Raw genomic sequence first — 22226 nt, forward strand, 5'->3', positions numbered from 1 at the left:
GTAGAACGGTAAGCGATGCAAACCATCATTTGGAAGGTTGCACCTCAGGTCGAAAACACCAATTAAAAGATATTCGATGAAGTATGTGGGCTATTAAAGATCCAATTAAAAGATATTCGATGAAGTATGTAGGCTATTAAAGATGTAAACAATGCCGTCTGAGTGCTATAGTTTGAATTTGTCTCTTCTTTTTCTTATGAGTTTGAATTTGTCTCTTCTTTTTCTTATGTCCCAGATGGGATCCAGTTTTCTTTTGAAACTTCACACGGATAAACAACATGACACCGCATACAGCTGTAACAATGCTTTATTCTTTTTTTCCTTTCAAAGATTACTTTTGTTTAATTTAATCTGAAAATTTTTCAGTATTCTTGGCGTTTCCACCCTTCTCAAACGATGTGTTTCCGCCCTTCTCAAATGATGTGTTTTCACCTAAGTTGCACTTGCACTCCCCTAATATTTGGACACAAGAATTTACCGTTAGCACTCCCCTAATATCGGAACGAATCATGTCTTGAGAAAAATGCTACTGCTACATACACGATTTGGGAAACTTGAAACCAAAGGCAGTTAATGTGAAACTGATCTTGAATTTTGTAGTTGTAGGTTAATGAGATTGATTCAAAGCATTACAGACGCTCTCGATTCAGATGGATGAGGGTATTGCTGCATCCTTTTGGCAGAAATGCAGTGGCCTTTAGGATCAAGGACCAGCCTGAGCAAGCGAGATGTGACGAAGCACACAGTGGCAACAGCAGGCGCCACACCCAGCGGAGGACGCGACAATCAGGCAAAACCCAGCGGGCTGCTGCCGATTTAATTTTGACCGCAGCGCATTCTGAGCCGCCTCCTGCCCATCATCAGGCCATTACCCTACTCAGCCGTGCAGCCTTCAGAGCGCCACATGGAGCCAACCGGACACGGCCGCCCTACGCGTGTACGAGACGCGCAGCACGGTGTGAGTGCGCTGGGCACCTCGGCATGGCATCGATCTGGCCTCTGGCAGCTCCAGGTCCGGCCCTCACCATCTCTGCAATGCAGCTACAGTGCCCTCATACTCAGGCAGAGCCAAAGAATGCTCTTCAATGCGAAGTTACGTACGGCCGGGCAATGCGTACAACGAAGCACAGGTGCGTAGTGGCAAAGCCAAAGAATGCGTTGCTGCAATATGGCAACATGACCATTATGTGCCAGGTTACTGTTATCTACGGCAACAAACGAAGGTAACTCGCTAGTACCACCAGCACTGCTCCGATAGACTCTTCTTCCGGTGGTACTCAAACTTCACAGCTCAGAAGCCCATCAAGACCCAGACAACCATCAACCCGACAGCGCGTTTCGCTATGTATTACAAGTCCGAGGCAGGTGGCAATCACGGGACGACGCTCCCTTCCTTTGCTTCACCTTCTTTCTTCTCCTCATCTTCTTTTCCGGCTGCCTGCAGCTTGGCAATAGCCTCCTGTGGGGGAGGGTGGTCGAACTTGCAGTGCGCGCCATACCTGCACGTGCCAGACCTCATGTAGAAGGCACAGGCCTCGGCGCCCTGCGTAGGCACCAGTGAGCGTCAGTTTGAGTTAACATTAGAAGTCCCAGCTGAGAACCAGCGTACAACACAAAAGCTTTCTTTCCGGTGAGAATGAACATAGAGGTCACAACAATTGATGCTGTAATATAGTCTAGCAATGTTACCTCTCTCCTTGGAAGGCCAGCAAGAGTAAGTGTCACAGGCTGCTCAGGATCCCAGTTTCCGTTGGCACCAGGTTCAGAGCGGTTCATAGGATGGTGAAACTTGCATTTCTGAGAATACTTGCAAAATCCTGTCTTCATGTAAAACTGCAATACACCAAAATGAGAAAAGGACAAAAAGCTCAAATAAGCACAATAAATCAAGCACATAGATGAACTGAATTAGACATTTAAGGAGATGGTCATGCCACATACATCACAAACAGTCTCTCCAGGTCTCTGAGGATATATTGGCACAGGTTCAATCTGTGTTTTACAAAAAGATAGCATATCTTAGTCTGCACTAGGTCATTTTTAGATTCTTATAGGCTATACAGTAGCCCTGTATGGAACATACAGCACCACTTTGCCATTTTTAGATTCTTAGTCTACACTTACCGGCACATGAGTCACATGAAAATCAAAGCTTTGCAGAATATTTGTAGCCGGGTTTAACATCGGCGCCGAGATAATGGGTGCTGGAGTAGGAAGAGTAGTTTGAACCAGTGGAGCTATCAATGCTATATCCACAACTGTGCATGGCGCAAAACAATATCAGAAAAAAAAAGAGGGTATAACAACGATTCCAGATGTGTAAAAAGTTGCATCAAAATTGGATGCCATGCAATTGAAGCACTAATGCTGCTGTGACATTGAAGTTGATAAGTACCAGTCTAAACATCGAAAATGGAATGAAAAATTATCTTGTAATCGCTGTCTGAAATTTTGTGGTATAAGGTCAAGATGTTTTATCATGACAACCAAAAGCAGCTAGATGAAAATGGCCACAACCGCAAGAGACTGTCAGTGTCCACAAAACCTAAGCTAATGAGTAACAGACACTTAAGCAAAATTTTGAAGTGTTCCTAGCATAACTTCATGTGTTTTTATCATAACCTCACAACAGAACATATAATATCAGAAGTTCCGGTTCTGTCTTTTCTATACTATTAAGACTTTCTAGAACCTCTAACTTAATGTCAGTGCAAGCTTTTGCTTTCAGCATGATCTGTACATGGCAAGGCTTCTGTTCAACAGGGTCAAGCCAATACATTGCAGGCTAAGTTATGACATTGATTAGAGTGAGCTCCTCATGGTTTTTCTCTATCCTCCCGACAGTAACACAACAAAAACAGAACAAAATGACCCATAGCTTAACTTGAGCAAATGATTAGTTATGAAAAAAATGAACCTGGCCGATAAGGATGGTTGAAGCGACAAATAGAACCATATTTGCAGCTGTAAAAGCACAGCAGGAAAAACAGTCAGATCCCTCCAAACTTTTATTCGGAAGAGGCAAAGGCAACTAAGATGGTGAATTAGTGATCCTGTTGGAGAAGAAGGTACCTGCCTGTCTTCATATAAAACGAGCAGTCCACTTCACCCTGCAATATGGGAGAAGAGGTATTAAGCAATACAAGCTACTTGGGTAGTCAATGTAAAATGTAGTATTAAACTTTAGTTTAGTGACATGTGAAAAGATACTCTAGCAGACGGTACTTTGAGAGAACTAAGAACAAGGAGAGTTGTAGAGAGATAACAATTTGCACTCATCAAAACCTCTAAACCGAGCCTGGATTACCGACAGAATCTCCAGTAGGCATAGAGCATGTTTTACCTTGTTACTTTACTGCATATTTTGCGACAGACTTATTGATACGGTTTCCAAATGAAAAACATGAATAAAACCGGAACTTACTGTATCTAGTGCCACCATAAGACAGGTACAGAAATAAAGTTTACTGCTCTAGCTAAAGTAAAACACCACTTGGTAAACACATACTGGTCTTATAGGAAGCCCCTTTGGGTTATGTGCCTCAGATGGGGCAGTTGGTGCATGCATCTTTGCTGGAACCAGATCATCAGCTGCACCAATGTGTGCTGCTGCATCAGTTGTTGCTGTATATATGGTTTCCTTTGCAATCACGGATGGCATTGGATGATTGAACTTGCAATTTGCACCAAATTTGCATTTGCCTGTTTTTGCATAGAACTGAAATGAAGGACACTTAAGCATTGCACAATGAAAACAATAAAGATAATTGATGATAATAAAAGATGCAAAGGTAGATCTTACGGAACAAACAGGCTCAGAAGGCCTCACTGGTAAGATGGCGCTATCGGCGATTAGAGAATGCTGTATTTCAGGAAAGCAGAGTCATTGAGACTTCATCATGGAGGATTAAAAAAATCTAATAGGCTAGTCAACAAAAATAATTAACTTACTTCATTGTCTGTTCCAGCCTCTAGTGCATTCACCTTTTCCTTTGGATGGTTGAACTTGCATCTGGATTTAAATCTACATGTATTAGACTTCACGAGATACTGCAAAGTCAAGAACAATATTATGAATATCAAATCAAACAGATTCTAAAACAAGAATATGAATTGCTTACAGGACAATCAGGTTCCCCTGGTCGCTCAGGATAATAATCTTCAACGTTTGGGACCTGCAAAAGTAATCCAGGAAAAAAATCATTCAGAGGATTACAAGACAGAAGGCACAATTACATAAAATTATGGTGATTATTCCAGAAGGCACCAAATAAATATGGAAAGGGAAACCAAGTAATAGTCAAGGAAATTTCAAAAAGTGACTCCAGAAACAGCATTCCCATGAAAGTGCGACTGTTTTTAGCTACTAGGCATGCCCCCACATAAATAGTTGCTTTTGTCAATGTTTATCAGCACTTCAGCTGATTAAGTATTAGTTAAACATTGTTTAATGGAAGCGACAGCAAGAATTGTAGTAGTGAGAGCAAGGCACAGGCACGCAGCTTTGTAGTGCAGATGCAAATGCACAAGGAGTCACTTGTCCAGCATGATGAAGCTAGAATAAATGCATAGACTGGAACCAGGTCATGTTGAACCAAAAGTGACAAAAAGACAATGGATGGCATGTAATGATTTTGAGTCAATGTTCTGCAGCACAATGGTGAGGAATAAAGCCAAGGCATGCAATTCAGAAGGAAATAAAACAGCAACATGGAGTTGGAGGAATACACATGGTAGGAGTAGTGTACCATGGCTCTTACAGCAATAAGGTGCTTAGGCAAGGAGATTCCATACATGATGGTACACATGCTCACTTGTCAAGAGAAAAGAAAATTAATATAGAAAATAGAGGGAAGACTGGGCTTTCCTAAACTAGTCCAGCCCACCACCCTTTCTAAGAATCCTAACTCATGCACCTATTCTGAGAAAGAGATAATCCAAGCCTTGCGATCCACCCATCCCAATTGGGCAAATTGCTAGCAGCAACGACGCTATAGCGTGTCGCCAGCAGCAATCGAACACAGAGAGAGGGAGCTGTAGCAAATCTGCCATGCCTATAACAACTCCTGCCACCGTCCCCGTCCAGATCAAGCATCGCCACTGCCCCATCCAAATCGACGACCACTGAAGCCGGCAGGGACAGGGGAAACATAGGTCGATTGGCCCTGCTGAGTAAAGATTTCCTGGCCGGTCTTTCTCTCTTCTCCTTCCCTCCCACCCCTGCCCACTCTCACTGTTTTTGGCAAGTTTATTTTATTTTTCTAGAACATCCAGAAGAGCAGCATATCTCCGTATTAAAGAAAGAGAGCATTGGACAGATTATATGTACCCCTCCGCAAGGAAGAGTACATACACACGCACACAATCATACACAGGCACACCACACACTCAAGTGAGGAATTTCGGAACATGATACAAACTATATTAATCTTTTTATTCATGAATTAAACAGAGACATCTCCTTTTGTCGAAGAGAATAGAGGGACAAAAGTTATTTTTTCCTTTTTAAAAATAGAACATTATAAATCAAAATATGGACAAGCCTACACAGAAGTAGGCTTGACTGAACTATGGTAAGAACTTGGCTTCTTCGCCGTACAGGTCACCAACAACAGTACTAGAGAGGGAGAGAGAACGCGAATAGCTCAATATACAAAAAAAAAAAGTGAAATGGAAGTTAACTTAAACACAAGCACAGCACCAAATGCATCCTTAGATTGTTGATTAGTAAACATTTGCTAGTGGCATAGCATTGGCGTAGGCATTACTTCAATCTCAACCTAGATTACTGTAGAAAATAAGCAATGTATAGAGTATATATATTCAGTAACGAACACTGTACAATATTTCAAAAAACTACGAGTTGGGGACCATGCGTCAAAGAGCGGTGCTTCAATGCTATTCTATAAATGCTGACTTGGGGATACTTTAGTCACTTTTGCAGCTTTCATGATTGTGCATAAAAATCCAAACCAAGTATTTTACCAACCATATGTTCCCACTTTGCATACTACTACTCACAAGGGATTGGTAACAACTCTATGAGTCTATGTGAAAAATTCTTTGCTAAGAGAAAATAACTCTTGAAAATCCACGCGGGCCCTCTTGACCATCGAGAGGCTACCCTGCCAGGTGCAGCTAGATGATCTAGCTTGTTTTATAAAAAAAATATCTTGAAAATCCTTGTGAGCTCTCTCGACCATGATTGAATGGCTACCCTGCAAAGTGCAGCTAGATGATCTAGTTTGTTTTATAAAAAAAATGTGTTGTTGCAATGCATCTGTTTAACACTTCAATGCAGAAATAGAGGCCAGCTACCTGTGTAACCTTCTATTCATGTGGCCATACCTAATTCCCAACTAACAGTAATGCAAGCATGGTTTTGCAAATAACATGGATAAAGCCATAAAGATTTTTTTTCTCAAACGATAGAGCCGTAAAGATACGCACCACGAAAAAAACATACCAGAATTAACATTTGAAATAATAAAATATATAGATTGCTACAAATAATAATGACAGATAGTCACCTCTTTCCAGTTTGGAACCCCACCCTCTGGAACCCATTGTGGATGGTCAAATTTGCAGGCCTCTCCATACTTACAGGTTCTGGTCCTCATATAGAAGGCACAGTCCTTTTCCCCTGGTCGTTGTGGATATATAGGAAGGCTGCTTTCGAGCCTAGGGCGTTTAGCCATAGTATTTGGTGAATATAAAGCCTCATTCTGGGCAACAGTACTATGACTTCCCATAAAAGATTGATGATAGAGAGCTATAGTACATATACAAAAGAACTTTATAAGCCATCTGTATTAGGCAACCATATACTGAAAATAATCACAAAGTACTTACATGAATGAAAGCATAGCTATCCAATGTAAAAGTAATACTAGTATAAGGGAAAATCCTAGATCTAATGCTATGTCTGAGAACCTCTTGGTATCACTCACTTTAGAAGTACTCCAATAGTGTAACTTGTTATGTTTTGTTACAGTAGAATAGCAATAATCAAGTACGTTTATAGCTGGTAGCTAACCTCAAAATTGGCCTGGATTTATTCAATAGAAAAAATGTGATAGCTTTTTCAAATTCAAAATCACACGCCCAAAGGTCTAAACTAGATTCAAAATCACATGACCAAAGGTCTGAACTCGCAGTATTCTGTTTTCTGGTACAGTTACTACCTAGCATTACCAAGGCTCTTCCCTGTTCGAATATTATTACCATTGTTGTTCTAAGCTTATTCCATACACAAAGGTCTCAGATAGTCAGATGTTTGCAAAGGACAAAACTAAAACAAAGTTCAATGCAAACAAAACTGATCTCAGCCTACTTTGGAACTCCTTTAGAAGCTTCGCGACTCAAGCACCTTCAGAGAACTAGGCTGGTGATCCTCTTGTCCTTAATTGCTCAGATCATTCGCAAAGGACCCTTTAGATCCATGAAACTACAATCTACACAACATTTACATAAATACTTTCAAACAACCCAACACCTGAGAGGCTATAAGGCTATGAGACAAGCAGTATATATAAGTCGAAGGTAATGGCACTGCTGATACTAAATTGTGCAGTTACTGCCGTTCTCTATTCTCTGCTGTGTTTCAATGTAAGTTTCATGTACCCTCGCAATTCCACGAAGCATAATATACTGTTGGTAATTACTTTATATATTTAGTAGATCAGTACGAGCTACATTAACGCTAACAACACCTGACCGATAATTCATAGGATCCATAACTTATATACAGCCTACCAACATATGCTCCAAATGCCACTGCCAATGGTCAATGGATCATCGTACATTCGTACTACAGTAGTAAGTTTCAGATTAACAAAGCAGCCATACGTTCATACACCACGGTAACCACGACCAGGAAACAAATCGCCCACGCCCCTCCCGTACATCGGCCAGCATTGTCCGATGAGCACACTGGGAAACGCCTTACACCAACCGAAACAGGGGAGATGGCAGCTCTCACCTTCCGCGGATCGCCTCGCACCGAAGCGCGAATCGAAAGCACCAACGCGCGAGTCGAAGGCGCCGATGTGCGAGTCGAAGGCGCCAACGTGCGAGTCGAAGGCGCCCACGCCAGAGTCGAAAGCGCCGACGTGCGAGTCGAAGGCACCGACGCCATAGTCGAAAGCGCCGACGTGCGAATCGAAGGCGCTGACGTCGGCGGAGGAGGGGTAGGGCGGCGGGGTGCCGGTGTAACGGGCCGCGATGAGGTCGACCTCAAGGTCTGAGTACCGCGGCGGCGGCAGCGCGCCGTCGCCGCCCGGCAAGGCGCCGCGGGAGTACGGGTAGAGGGGGTCCGACATCACGGGCGGCTAGGGTTTCCTCTCGCGCCGCGGTGTGGGGAGGGAGGCGCCGCTCTGCCCCTGAGAGTGGAAAGCCTTTATCAGGCTCGCGCTTGCGCAGGCACGCAGACGCACTCAGCACTCACACGAAAACTGTTCTGCTCCTTTCCTTTTTTCTCTTCGCACAATCACCCCAATCCGGCATTCCGGCGTCCCTCGGTAATTTACTGCGGTTTTCACTAAATAAAACATTTTCTTAACTTTTTTTATCATATTAAATTTTGTGAATGCATTTTTTACTTCGTCTGCTCCAACTGAGTAGAATCATTTGATTAATGTTGTTTGGTTGGAGGTAAGTAGGAGAATGGAATGGGAGTTTGTTTATAAATCGGAAAATTATAGCGTATATCATAATAAGCAATGCAAATGCAAATGCATTTATCTTTCACTCAAAACACATTCCCCAACCAATTATCATTTCTCCAACGAAATGATGGGTGGTAGTTGACCCTCTGAACTTTCATACCCACCTTCTTCCAAACCCTCACCAAAACTCCTACTACCGTCACAAAATATTGGATATATATTGCTTCTTTAAACTCCCAATTTTAATTCCCTTCACAAACAAATAAGAGTTTGGGACTAAAAAATCAAAGTCTCACCTTAATTCTCTCTATCAACTAATATCGATAATTTCCCTCCTCTCTTTCCAAGTGGTTACCAAATGCTCTCTAAGATAATTGTTGAGAGAGGATTAAAGTTTTATACAAACCTAGAAATCTATTCGTTTGTTTGGTGGGACAAAGAACAAGTGGAAGTTTAGAGTGACAATTCCCACTAATAACTTACTGAAGTGGTAATTGGAAGGGTATCATGATTTAAGTGAAAGGTGACCATTCATCCTAACTTATATGGTATAATTTCCATTCTCAAACACACGACTAAATAAAGGATTAGAATCCTCCTTTAAACTCTCCATCTTAATTTCATCGGAAACCAAACAAGATATTTGGACTATTCCCTCAGCTGCACCTTTAATTTTTAATATCTTTTCACGTTGCTTGCCAACCACGTCATTAAGATTTTAGGATTCTTGAGTTTGCGCTAATATAAAACTTCAAGAAAATTTCTCGGTGGAAGATTGACCAACAATGGATGCAAGTACAAAGGATGACAATTGGATCCGTGGTTGTATGCACCAAGAGGTTCCGCACTGATGGGTATAGGTGTGGGTACAAAATCATGCCCGCGTACTGGTAAGATCGGGTATAAGAAACAAAATCAAGCTAGAGTAGCTGTAGTTGCCACTGGTTATTTGGTTATATTGGTTAAAAGTGCATTTTAGTGTTGTTAGTATGATCTTATTTAGATATAGGAGTCAAAAGTGAACTTTAGTGTTGTTCAGTCTCACATCGTTGATCCATGATTTATGATAGGATATATGAATGGTATTTGAAATATTATGCACTACTTATTTTACTAATACGGCCGAAGCTTCATGGGTTTTTTTTTGATAAAGCTGCTGAAAGAAAAACACAGTCACACCGAAGATTTTAGGCCATGCAACTTTGCTCGGCCCACCGCAGGAGCCCACCCGGCCACAGAACTACACAAGCAACGGCCAACGGGCCCAACTCAACCGGGATCCCGTCCTCATCCCTCCTGTGACCTTCCTTCTCCCTTTCTCACTCGATAGGCGGCGGCGGCGGCGCGGAGGCCCGTGGCGATCATCGGGCATGGCAGGCTGGCGGGTGGCTGGTGCTCGCGCCGTTCTTCGTCGGCTTAGCGCGGCGTCGAAGACGGCGGGGAGGCGCGATGGCGGTGTACTCACAGCCATCTGTAGCAGCAGCGAAAATGCTCCGTCCGGTTTGGGTGCGCGCGTGATTTCCCTCTAACTCTAGTGCTTCATGATGTTCTTGTATTCATACCACCCTAGCTTCGATCTGAACCCTCGGCAACTTAGGCTTGCTGTAATTTGAAGATGCTAATAGTGTCTGTTTGGGCTGATAATAACTATATCAAAGGATCAGGCTTTCCCCCTTCGGATTCTGTTTATTTAGTCAGTTGTTGTTCGGATTGTTGATGCTTTGAAATAAACTTTGTCCTTATTTCACCATTTGATATGGGTGCTATGACCCTTATAGCTTCAAATGGTACCGATCTCTCCACGAGAAGTGAAATGTTATTCCAATCTATCCATCAAGTACTAGTGCTGGCTTATTTCACAGTTTCTTAGTATGCGTCTTTGTTCAGAAATATTTTTTAGCTAATCTTAACTATGTTGCATTAGTGCAGGTCAATGTGCAAATTTATTCAGGGCACAAGCCTTTGCCTCAAGGAGTATTCCAGTAAACTTACATCAGCTGATCCGCAATGCTGTAATTCACTTGTCTCATGTTGCTTTATATGGTTATGACTATATATTTTGTAAGGATAATAAGAAAGGAACAGCCATACTAAAGGATGTGTGTTTCTCTTTCTGGTGCAGCCAGATGTCTTTTATATAAGAATTAATTTGAACTTTGCAATCATTTCCGTTTGATACCAGCAGAAAATGCTTAACAAAATACTTTTGTCATTGTTCAGTTATGTGGTGGGTGTCATATTGGTATTCCCATCACTTCGCTTGCATCTCCTACATGTTCTATGTATGGGGCAAAAATTACATTGTCATTTTGTATTAAGTTTCTAGCTAACTATTTATATGGACTTGGCATTTAGTTGCAGGGAATATCAACTACAAGGAACTGCTTGCAGATGATGCTATGGTTCCTATTTCTTCTCCTTTGACACCTCAACTGGGTGACGGTGAAGAAATTGACAAAAAGGGGGATGTGGTTAAGCGACTAAAGGTCCAAGCCATAAAAAAGATATCAAATAGGTAACAACACTGTAGTACTAGTTATATCTTTCCATGAAACTATTTATTGGCTATGTGAGTATATTGCTGATGGCATATCTATTAATGTGGAAAATATCATAAATTTGCTGCATTTAGACTTTGTGTTCTTTGAAATAGCTAAATATGGCTTCATGAGGTATCAGTGGTTATGTCATCATCAACAACAAAAACATTTTGTCCCGAGCCTTTCAATGGTCACAGGGATGCAAGTTGCTGATTCTATGTTGCTGAGTGTCTGTTTCTAGAAGCTGCACTAATGGCTTAACTTCGGTTCAATTTGAATTACTAAAAACACTTGACAATAGTACTAAGCATATATGGTAACAGAGAAGGAGGTTGCACAAATTTCATCAATTGATACACCGCATGTTACTTTTACTGTAATTTATATCATTAAGAGATGTTTTTATCTCTGATTTTCTTAAGCTTTTTGGCTGTTTTAGAGCCCAAAGAAGGTGAATCTAGTAGCAAAGCTGATCCGAGGTATGTGTGTGGAAGATGCCTTGTTGCAGCTGCAAGTGACAGTTAAAAAGGGTTGCCAAAACTGTTTACCAGGTCCTCTTTAGTGAACGTTTGACTGCTCAACTGCTTCCCTTGGTACGTAGTGTCAGAATGACCAAAGTCGTCTTTCATCAGTATTATATCGTACTAATTACTGCAGGTGATCCATTCTGCTCGTGCAAATGCAGCCCACAACCACGGATTGGATCCTGATAAGCTTATTGTTGATAAGGTTTTTAAACAAAGCATGTGCCATCCCCTATATTTATTATAAACTAAGTACTTTCCTGTAACCTTTCAAAACTGCAGAGTAGGCCTTTGTGGAAAAGGGATTTTACCTGAAGAGGCTGTCTTACCATGCCAAGGGGAGCTGTGGTGTTATGGTGCGACCAAGGTGTAGATTGACAGTGGTGGTTAGAGAAGCTACAGCCGAGGAAGAGGGAAAGATTGCCAAACTCAGGGTGAGCAACTACAAGAAGCTAACTAGAAAGGAGCGGCAGCTTATGCCACATCGGCTCATCGAGGTTAGCCCAAGGTGGGCCCGCAAGAGGAAAGAAGAGACTAGTGCTACAGCGTAGTGCTAGTTTCTGTAATGCAGTGTCTGCCTTCATTCACCGTTTTGCACTTGGAAACAGCTAGAATTTGCCAAAGAACAATAATGTCTCTTACATGAGATAATTCAGGATCTGGTTTGCTTGCTGAGCCAGCCTTGTTCTATTTGTTTGTTTCATCTGCATGAAACCTGTCAAGATATTGCATGTTACCTTGACTGTAGGACAGTGTGTTTTACCAACGGTTTTCTTATACAATCAATTTGTTTTGTTTGACCGGTCTGACTCGGTCTGTTTCTCCTGCTTGCCCTCATTATCTGGGCAAGCGCCAATTTGTTCGTACTCTTTTCATAGCACAATCATTTATTCATCTGGTTGCATCATAAAGAGTTGATGACAGCCTCAGGACTCCTTGTTTAAGCTGTCCTTTTTTTTTTTGTCATACTTATCAACATGTATGATGTGAACCTTACCGAGTTACTATCTTAGCCACTAGTTAAACGACCTTGTGACTTGTGAGTGTATTGATGCTGGATAAGTCTTGTTGTTGGTCCTTGTGGGGCTGCAGCTGGTCCTTGTGATTTTTGTGGGGCTGCAGTCCTTGTGGGGCTGCTTGGCTAGCCCTTGTGCTGCTGTCCTTGAGGGGCCGCAGCTGTTTTTTTGTTGACTGGAGGACAGTGGGGCTGCAGCATATGCTTGCTGCAGCACCACTTTTGTTGACTATTTTTAGGGTAGGATAGTCCTAGGCATCTTAGACTAAATAGGACAACATCAAAAAGGCATCTTAGACTAGCATATGCCTTGATGCTTGGCTGGTTGGCTACTTAGCCAGCTATAAATATGTATCCCCAACCCTTGGTTGGATATGGTACTGTGGAAAGAAAACCCAGAAAATTGCCCCAACTCTTCCTAGTGCCATCCTCTCGATGAGAGTTACAGTTCAGATCCTAACAACTGGTATCAGAGTCGTACTATCCTGTAGCTTGAACATCTCCTACTCACAACCCTCCCCAGCCACCTTTCGTCCCCAGCCGGTAGCAGAAGCACCGGCTGTCCCTGCTCACTCCTCTCCCTCTACGCAGACGAGCGGCAAGCAGCCTCTTCCCCACGCAGCCCCCCGGTGACGCACTATGTCCGTAGGACAGTCTCAGCACTCGGTCGCCTCGAGCGCACGACGTCGGCAGGAGGCCGAGCTCGCTGCGGCAGAGGAGCGTACCCGAGTGGTGGCGGAGACCGTTGCGGCGGCGGCGGAGCTGGCTGCAGCAAAGGCGGAAAGCGGAAGCGGAAGCGGCGGCCGCGGCAGATGCCGCACGTGCGGCGGCAGCGGAGCTCGAGACTCTACGTGGTGGTAGCATCAGCAACGCTACCTCTGCCGATGGCGGTACCGATGTAGAGCTCGTGCTAGCAAGGGAGGCGGCATAGGAACAGGTGGCGCAGTGGGCAGCCGAGCACCCCCGCGGGCGCGGTGGCGGCAGCCCAGACAGGCGTGCACGCGCCGCCGGCGCTCCAGGCGGGGGCGCGCGCGACGATCGTGTTCCTGGCGGACATGGTGACCGCGACTTCCAGGGCGACCCGCACATCGACCTCGCACTAGAGGTCCAGCGATTGCGGGAGAGGGCTGCCCAGCTGAAGGCGGAGATGGAGTTCGATCGGCGGCGCGGCGGCCGGGTCAACGGAGAGTGCGGCCCTTACAGGCAGCGTGGCTCTCCCTCCCCGGACCGCCGTCATGGTCGCCACGGGGCCCATGCTGTTGTCAGGGAAGTCGGCCCCGGTGGTGGGTGGCCTACCCTCACCAAGACCAACTACGTCGAGTGGGCCGCGGTGATGAGGGTGAGGCTCCAGGTGTGGCACATGTGGGAGGCAGTCCGGTACGGTGATGTCGACTACAATAAGGATCGACGGGCGCTGGACGCCCTCATCACTGCAGTCCCACCCGAGATGCAGTTCTCGCTTTCCTAGAAGTGGACTGCCAAGGAGGCTTGGGACACCGTCGCTGCGGCACGCGTCGGCAGCGATCACGCCCGCAAGTCCACACTGCAGGTACTTCGCAAGGAGTGGGAGAACCTGGCCTTCAAGCCAGGTGAGGATGTTGATGACTTTGCTCTCCGTCTCAACACTCTATTGCAGAAAATGGTGCAGTACGGCGATGGCACCTACGGCGAGGAGAGAGCTGTCGAGAAGCTCCTCCGCTGCGTACTTGAGAAGTACAAGCAGATCGCTCGCTCGATCGAGTCTCTGCTGGACCTCTCCAGGATGTCGATCGAGGAGGCGATATGTCGCCTCAAGGTCGTCGACAGCGACGAGTCACAGCTTCCCTCAGGGCCTGTCATCATTGGCGGGAAGCTCCATTTCATTCAGGAGCAGTGGGAGGCCCGCCAGGGTGATCGGAAGAAGGGGGAGCCTTCTTCCTCGACAGGCGGCCGCAGGCGCGGCAAGCCACGCAAGGTGCCCAAGGCGCGGCGAGGTGCTGAGGGCGGCGCGCGAGGAGGCGCCCAGGGTGGTGCTGGCGGCGCGCGAGGAGGCGCCCAGGGCGGTGCCGCCGGCGAGCATAGGCCGCCACGAGACGACACGTGCCGCAACTGTGGTAGGCTTGGCCATTGGGCCAAGGACTGTCGACAGTCAAGACGCGGCCAGGCTCACGTCGCACTAGCGGAGGAGGAGGAGCTGGCTCTGCTCCTGGCACATGTAAGCATCGAGCTAACTCCAGCGGCATCGGCTGTAGCGGTTCTCCTCCACCTTGACGAGCCGAGGGCACACGCCTTCCTCATCGACGGCTCCAGCAACGATAGGACTGAGGGGTGGTGCCTCGACACTGGCGCTACCCAACACATGACTGGTCGGCGAGAGTTCTTCACCGAGCTTGACTCTAGCGTCCGAGGCACCGGCAAGTTTGGGGATGCCTCCGACGTAGAGATCAAGGGCGTCGGCTCCGTCATCTTCACCGTCGAGTCTGGAGAGCACAGGCTGCTCACCGGAGTGTACTACATCCCCGCGCTGAGGAACTCTATCATCAGCCTGGGACAGCTGGAAGAGAACGGTTCGCGCGTGGTGATCGACGACGGAGTCATGAGGATTTGGGACCGCCGTCGTCGAATTCTTGCCAAGGTAACCAGAGGCGCAAATGGTCTCTACATCCTCAATGTGCAGGTGGCACAACCCTTCTGCCTCGCTACTCGTCGGGACGACAAGGCGTGGCAGTGGCACGAGCGCTTCGGGCACCTTCATTTCGAGGCCCTGAAGCGGCTCAGTGCCAAGGAGATGGTGCGAGGCCTGCCATGTCTCGATCATGTGGAGCAGTTCTGCGATGTTTGTGTGTTGACAAAGCAGAGGCGGCTCCCCTTTCCCCAGCAGGCGAGCTTCCGAGCCAAGGAGCGGCTCGAGCTCGTGCACGGGGACTTGTGTGGCCCGGTGACACCGGCCACACCCGGAGGACGACGCTACTTCTTGTTGCTCGTTGACAACCTCTCCGCTACATGTGGGTGATGGTCCTCGGCAGCAAGGGGGAGGCTGCGGCCGTCATCAGGCGCACGCAGGCTGCTACGGAGGCAGAGTGCGGCCGCAAGCTGCGCGTGCTGCGCACCGACAACGGTGGCGAATTCACGGCGGCTGAATTCGCGTCGTACTGCGTGGATGAGGGGATTCAGCGCCACTACTCCGCGCCTTACAACCCACAGTAGAACGGTGTCGTCGAGCGGCACAACCAGACGGTTGTGGGAATGACTCGGGCCCTCCTCAAGCAGAGGGGATGCCGACTGTTCTCTGGGGAGAGGCGGTGGTAACGGCTGTCTATATCCTCAACCGCTCGCCCACCAAGGCGCTCGACGGTAGGACGCCATACGAGGCTTGGCATGGGCGCAAGCCGGCGGTGTCCCACCTGCGGGTCTTCGGCTGCCTCGCGTTTGCCAAGGAGCTTGGCCACATCGGCAAGCTTGACAACAGGAGCATTCCAGGAGTGTTCATTGGCTACGCGGAGGGTTCGAAGGCCTACTGCATTCTCGACCCGGAGACACAGCGTGTGCGCATAGAGCGTGATGTTGTGTTCGACGAAGGGTGAGGATGGGCGTGGGACAAGGCCGTGGACAACGGTTCGACTCCGACGTACGACGACTTCACTGTCGAGTACGTCCACTTCGAGGGAGATGGGGGAGTAGGCAGCTCTTCTTCGTCAAGCATGCCTACCCCGGTCCCCGAACCTCCACCAACTCCGACGCCTGCTACTCCGGTAGCGCCACGCTCTCCAGCCGTGACTTCGGCTGCGACGAGCTTCTCGCCGGCACCACCACAGCCGGCGACGCCAAGTACTCCAGCACCGATGGCCACTCCTCCGGGCACGTCTACTCCGACACCAGCTCATGTCGAGCACAACCCAATGGAGTTCGCTACTCCACTCTCTCACGACGAGGAGCGCATCGACGCGTACCACAACGGCGAGCAGTTGCAATACCGTACGATGGAAGACCTCCTCGGCGACTAGCCGGTGCTGGGACTGGTGCCTCGCGACCTGGAGGCACAGTTGCACCTTGCATGTGACGACGGCGAACCTCAGTCTTTCGCGGAGGCTGAGAGACACGCGACATGGCACGCTGCGATGCAGTCGGAGATGGACGCGGTTGAGAACAACCGCACCTGGGAGCTTGCTGACCTCCCTCGTGGTCACCGCGTGATCACCCTTAAGCGGGTGTTCAAGCTGAAGAGGGATGAAGCCGGTGCCATCGTCAATCACAAGGCTCGCTTGGTGGCACGCGGGTTCGTGCAGCAAGAGGGGATCAACTTCGACGATGCTTTCGCCCCCGTGGCACGGATGGAGTCCGTGCGACTCCTCCTTGCGCTGGCTGCCCAGGAAGGCTGGCGCGTTCATCACATGGACGTCAAGTCGGCGTTTCTTAACGGCGACTTGAAGGAGGAGGTCTACGTACACCAGCCGCCAGGTTTTGCGATCCCTAGCAAGGAGGGCAAGGTGCTGCGCTTGCGCAAGGCCCTCTATGGCCTGCGGCAGGCTCTGAGGGCGTGGAATGCCAAGTTGGATTCCACGCTCAAAGGGATGGGCTTCGAGCAAAGCCCGCACGAGGCGGTCATCTACTAGCGGGGCAATGGAGAAAATGCCCTGCTGGTGGGTGTCTACGTCGACGACTTGGTGATCACCGGCACCAAGGATGCGGAGGTGGTGGCGTTCAAGGAAGAAATGAAGGCCACCTTCCAAATGAGTGACCTGGGGCCTCTCTCCTTCTACCTGGGGATCGAGGTGCACCAGGATGATTCCGGGATCACGCTTCGACAGACTGCCTACGCCGAGCGCGTCGTGGAGCTAGCCGGGCTCACCGACTGCAACCCAGCTCTCACTCCGATGGAGGAGAGGCTGAAGCTGAGCCGCGACAGCACGACGGAGGAGGTAGACGCTACGCGGTACCGGCATCTTGTGGGGAGCCTTCGCTATCTCGCCCACACACGGCTGGACTTGGCATTCTCCGTCGGCTACGTCAGTTGGTTCATACGACGACTGACGATGGAGCACCAGCAGGCCGTGAAGAGGATCGTCCGCTACGTGGCGGGGACCCTTGACCACGGTCTCTTCTACCCGAGGTGTCCCGGGGCGGCACACTTCGTCGGGTACAGCGACATCGACCACGCCGGCGACATCGACACCAGCAAAAGCATGAGCGGGATTCTCTTCTTCCTCGGCAAGTGCCTCGTTAGCTGGCAGTCGGTCAAGCAGCAGGTGGTGGCGCTGTCCAGCTGCGAGGCCGAGTACATAGCGGCCTCCACTGCTTCGACTCAGGCGCTTTGGCTTGCCCGACTGCTCGGTGATCTCCTTGACAGAGACACTAGAGCGGTGGAGCTCAGGGTGGACAGCAAGTCCGCTCTGGCCCTAGCAAAGAACCCCGTTTTCCATGAGCGGAGCAAGCACATCCGGGTGAAATACCACTTCATCCGAGGCTGCTTGGAGGAAGGAAGCATCAAGGCGAGCTACATCAACACCAAGGATCAGCTTGCGGACCTACTCACTAAGCCCCTTGGGAGGATCAAGTTCCTTGAGCTCTGTTCCAGGACCGGGATGGTCCAACCTTCCCACAAGACGACGCACAAGACTTAGGGGGAGAATGATGCTGGATAAAATCTTGTTGCTGGTCCTTGTTGTCCTTGTGGGGCTGCAGTCCTTGTGGGGCTGCAGCTGGTCCCTGTGGTCTTTGTGGGGCTGCAGTCCTAGTGGGGCCACAGCTGCTTGGCTAGCCCTTGTGCTGCTATCCTTGAGGGGTTGCAGCTGTTTTGTTGACTGGAGGACAGTGGGGCTGCAACACCACTTTTGTTGACTACTTTTAGGATAGGACAGTCCTAGGCATCTTAGACTAAATAGGACAACATCAAAAAGGCATCTTAGACTAGCATATGCCTTGATGCTTGGCTGGTTGGTCAGCTATAAATATGTATCCCCAACCCTTGGTTGGACATGGTATTGTGGAAAGAAAACCCAGAAAGTTGCCCCAACTCTTCCTAGTGCCATCCTCTCTACGAGAGTTACGGTTCATATCCTAACATGTATATTGATTTGCTACAGTACTGTTGTTCCAAGCAATTACATGGTAAATGTAGGCCCAGCAGAAATTTGGGCCTACCTCTCCAAATTCGTTTTCTCCCAAAGGGCCCAACCCGCAAAAGAACCGCAAAAGAAGTTTTTGGGCCTACCTCTCCAAATTCGTTTTCTCCCTAAGGGCCCAACCCGCAAAAGAAGCCTGGAAACTAGCAGAGAAGTCCTCTAAACCCTAGGGAGCGATCGATTCTCTCCAGTTCCGCACTTCCGCAACCATGGCCGCCGCAACCTTCTCCGCCGCCGGCCGCCGGCTCCTCTCCACCGCCGCCGCGGCCGCTGAGAAAACCGAGCTTCCAGTACCTATCGCCCAGCTTCGCCGGCTCGCCCGCGCGGGTCGCCTCGCCGATATCGACGCGGCCCTCGCGCCGCTGCTCCCCTCCCACACCGTCGCCGCGCTCTCCGCCCTCTCCTACGTCGGCCTCCCCGACCGCGCCTCCGCGCTGCTCTGCACCGTGGCGTCTCCCACCGCCGCGCACCTCAACGCGGTCCTCGGCCCGCTCCTCCGCCGCCGCCGGCTGGCGGGGCTCGTGCCATCCATCCTCGCCGCGCACGCCTCCGTCCCGCGGGACGCCTCCACGGACAGCATCCTCGCCAAGTCCCTCTGCCTCACCTCCGGCGCCGACTCCGCGCTCCACCTCCTCCGGGAGCCGTCGTCGGGGGCGCCGCCGTCGCTCCAGCTCTTCACCGCCCTCATCGACTCCTTCTACAAGCAGCGCCTCCCGCACCGTGCCGAGGAGCTGTGGCGCGCTATGGTGCAGGACCACGGCATCGCCCCCGACGCCGCCGCCTACAACTCCCGGATCACCTACAAGTCCGCCAACGGCACCGTCGACGAGGTCAGGGAGCTGATCCGCGTGATGCGCGAGGAGGCCGGGCTCGCGCCGGACGTCGTCTCCTACAATGCGCTGGTGCGGGCGATGGCGCGGCACAGGAGGGTGGATGAGGCCGTGGAGGTGTACCGCGGCATGGAGGCCGGGGAGGTGGAGGGCGTGGCGCCGAACTGCGCGACGTACACGTGCGTGGTGGGCGCGCTGTGCGGCGCGGAGCGGTGGTCGGAGGCGGAGGACGTGTTCTACGAGGGGGTGAAGCGCCGGAAGGTGATCGACCTCGGCACGGTGCGCTTGCTGGTGCTCGGGCTCAAGGGCGCCGGCAAAGGGCGCGCGGCGAGAAGGGTGGTGGTCGGCCTTCGCAAGAAGTTCCCCGAGCAGTTCGACGGGCCGTGGAGGGAGCTCGAGGAGGCAGCCGGGCTGCCGGCCTCTGGCAAGGAGGATGACGGCGAGGAAGACGGCGCCGACGAGCAGCCGGTGCCGACGACGGCCGCGGCGTGAGCTGCTTGGTGGCAGCGTTGGTGGTAACTGGCGAGGCTCCAAAACCGGTGGCGAATTTGGTTTAGAAAGGCAGATCAGTCGAATAAGCGAATTGACAGATTACAAGAACCACTCGAGTCTTAGTTACTTGTTTATCCTCTTTGGTGTTCTGAAAAATTTTGCTCGTTCAGTAGCACCTCCAGCGCCGTATCTTACCGATACGATCAAACGCTTGATTTCGTTGTTCCTGAATAGTCCTATTGATGCATTCCGATGCTGGCATGTTCGTGCTTATAGAATTTCGAATTGTGAAGTGCCCCGCTGCAATTTTGGGAGTGACCAGCAGACACTTGTGTTGAGCACCTGATGTTTCTGTGCCCTGGAATCGAGTACCTCGAGCAAAATTTCGTTCCGAGTAGTAAACTTTGCCAAATTGTTAACTTTATCATAATAAGCAAATATTGCGAAATGCTTCAAACTGCCATCCACTATTCCCAATTTCAGCCAAACGATAAAATGGACATAATCTCAACGGAAAACTCCACATCACCCCCTTAAATTTTGACTTGATCTTCAAATTTCACCATAAACTTTTTTTTTTGGACCAATATCGGGGGAAGATCCCACCTACTGCTTATATTGACGAAGCAATGTGGCATTTGATACGATGGATGATCCTGGCATTCTAGGATAAGATTACAGCGAGCTCAGCCAAGCGGCGGGCTAAAGAGAAAATTACAAAACCGAGAGGAGAAGTCTCGCCAAACATGAACGCGAGGCTTTAGGTGTGTTGGGGAATCGACCATGGGTTACGGGTTCAAGGGACCATGCGATCCGTAAGAACCCCGAATCTACCAGGGCCTATCCGGACGCGAACAGACGGGGCTCTCCCCCTCTCTCTTCACCAGGAAGTCCCAGATAGCATGGAAGGATGCATACTCAGGGAAGGTACGCGCAGGATGCCGGAGGACTCCCGAGAGGGCCGGAGATCCCCCGACCCGGAAACGATTGGCGAGATGGATGGGACCCAACCATCAGCTTCAGCAAGGCCCACGAGTACGGTTGGGCCAGGCATGCGTCAGCCCTAAGGTGGGTTTGTTGTACCGACCCCACCTTTAGTACGGAAGGTCCCCGTACAAGGCCGCCACATCCGTCCTAGTTACGAAAACCCTCCGTACCACAAAAGGCAAAGGTATAAGACCAGAGTGCCCCTAAAAGGGGGGCGCCAAGGGTGGGAGGGGCTGTATCGGGGGTAGAAGGGTCTCCTACCCAACAAAGTTCGGTTTCCCAAGGCTATAAATTGGCAAGCCCTGGGCTCGTCTAAGACACAACATTCTAGCTACTCAGTCCCCTAGAAGCTCTTTGGACAAGTGATGTGTTCTAGAGCCACCCTCTACTGTTTGGGTATTTTGTAACCACCAACAATTGGTGCCATCCGTGGGGACAGCAAGTGACTGAGAAGCCACATGGCGCCGCAGCGATGGAAGGGGAAGGGAGCCTCCGATCCTCTAGCGGATCCCCTCCCCATGACAACCAACGACCCCTCCGAGACAGCAGTCCGGAGGGCGGGGCAGCCACCGGGGCTGACTCGAAGGGGTCAACCTTGGAGGTGATGAGGAGCTGGTGGGCATCAACGACGACGACCCGAAAGCTGGGGAGGACTTGCCAGCCTGAGAAGAGGAGACTGGAGATGCCTCCGGTCTCGAAGCAGCCGGCTCCCGGGAGGAGCGATTGACACGGGAAGCTGAAGCGGAGGCGGACGACCTGCAGGCCCAGCTGGGAACAGGCTCGGAGGGAGAGCGAGCAAAGGGAGACAGCCAGCCGGGAGGCCATCAACAAAGAGGCTCGGGCCAAGGAGGAAGAATACTTGCGCAGGAGAGTTGATGCCATGCGACGGGCTAGGGAGCTCCGGAAAGAGCTAGAAGCCTTCCAGGTAGCCAAAGCTTTCCAGGACGCGTCGGGAAAAGGGAGCGTGGGCGAGCCGGAGCGTCCCTCCAGTCAGGTCGTGTCCGACGGCCACATCCGAAGGAGTACCCTTTACGACACTAAGTCCCCCCTGTCCCTAGGCCTCCAGACCAT

General features: G+C 49.7%; 4 protein-coding genes and 1 long non-coding RNA gene across 7 annotated transcripts; 4 read left to right on the forward strand and 1 right to left on the reverse strand.

Annotated features, from left to right (window-relative positions):
* Positions 1-1135: 1135 nt before the first annotated feature.
* LOC117856119 (zinc finger CCCH domain-containing protein 8) lies at positions 1136-8434 on the reverse strand. The gene is made up of 12 exons (XM_034738555.2): positions 7982-8434; positions 6531-6772; positions 4122-4175; positions 3952-4050; positions 3803-3862; positions 3509-3718; positions 3073-3110; positions 2918-2964; positions 2125-2258; positions 1942-1992; positions 1690-1833; positions 1136-1543 (listed from the first exon to the last, which is right to left on the reverse strand). Exons 1-12 carry the CDS (start codon positions 8319-8321, stop codon positions 1373-1375), a joined length of 1590 nt encoding a protein of 529 aa, XP_034594446.1. The 5' UTR covers positions 8322-8434; the 3' UTR covers positions 1136-1372.
* A 1511-nt stretch (positions 8435-9945) lies between these two features.
* LOC117858555 (uncharacterized) lies at positions 9946-12536 on the forward strand. 3 transcript variants are annotated; one of them, XR_011898166.1, is made up of 4 exons: positions 9946-10172; positions 10596-10678; positions 11022-11181; positions 11646-12536. It is a non-coding gene; the product is annotated as an uncharacterized lncRNA (long non-coding RNA). The 3 variants fall into 3 exon arrangements; XR_011898167.1 differs by having other exon boundaries at positions 10591-10678; positions 11022-12536; XR_004640990.2 differs by having other exon boundaries at positions 11022-12536.
* A 1356-nt stretch (positions 12537-13892) lies between these two features.
* On the forward strand, positions 13893-15737 carry LOC117856399 (uncharacterized). The gene is made up of 3 exons (XM_034738775.1): positions 13893-14096; positions 14214-14718; positions 14977-15737. Exons 1-3 carry the CDS (start codon positions 13893-13895, stop codon positions 15735-15737), a joined length of 1470 nt encoding a protein of 489 aa, XP_034594666.1.
* Positions 15738-17436: 1699 nt separating this feature from the next.
* Positions 17437-18459, forward strand: LOC117856400 (uncharacterized mitochondrial protein AtMg00810-like). Its single transcript, XM_034738777.1, has 2 exons — positions 17437-17932; positions 18407-18459. Exons 1-2 carry the CDS (start codon positions 17437-17439, stop codon positions 18457-18459), a joined length of 549 nt encoding a protein of 182 aa, XP_034594668.1.
* A 531-nt stretch (positions 18460-18990) lies between these two features.
* LOC117854908 (small ribosomal subunit protein mL103 (rPPR7)) lies at positions 18991-20460 on the forward strand. The gene has a single exon (XM_034737170.2). The coding sequence runs from the start codon at positions 19056-19058 to the stop codon at positions 20166-20168; it is 1113 nt and encodes a 370-aa protein (XP_034593061.1). The 5' UTR covers positions 18991-19055; the 3' UTR covers positions 20169-20460.
* Positions 20461-22226: the final 1766 nt, after the last annotated feature.

The sequence above is a fragment of the Setaria viridis genome, chromosome 5, assembly GCF_005286985.2.
Source record: "Setaria viridis chromosome 5, Setaria_viridis_v4.0, whole genome shotgun sequence".
Lineage (NCBI taxonomy): Eukaryota > Viridiplantae > Streptophyta > Magnoliopsida > Poales > Poaceae > Setaria > Setaria viridis.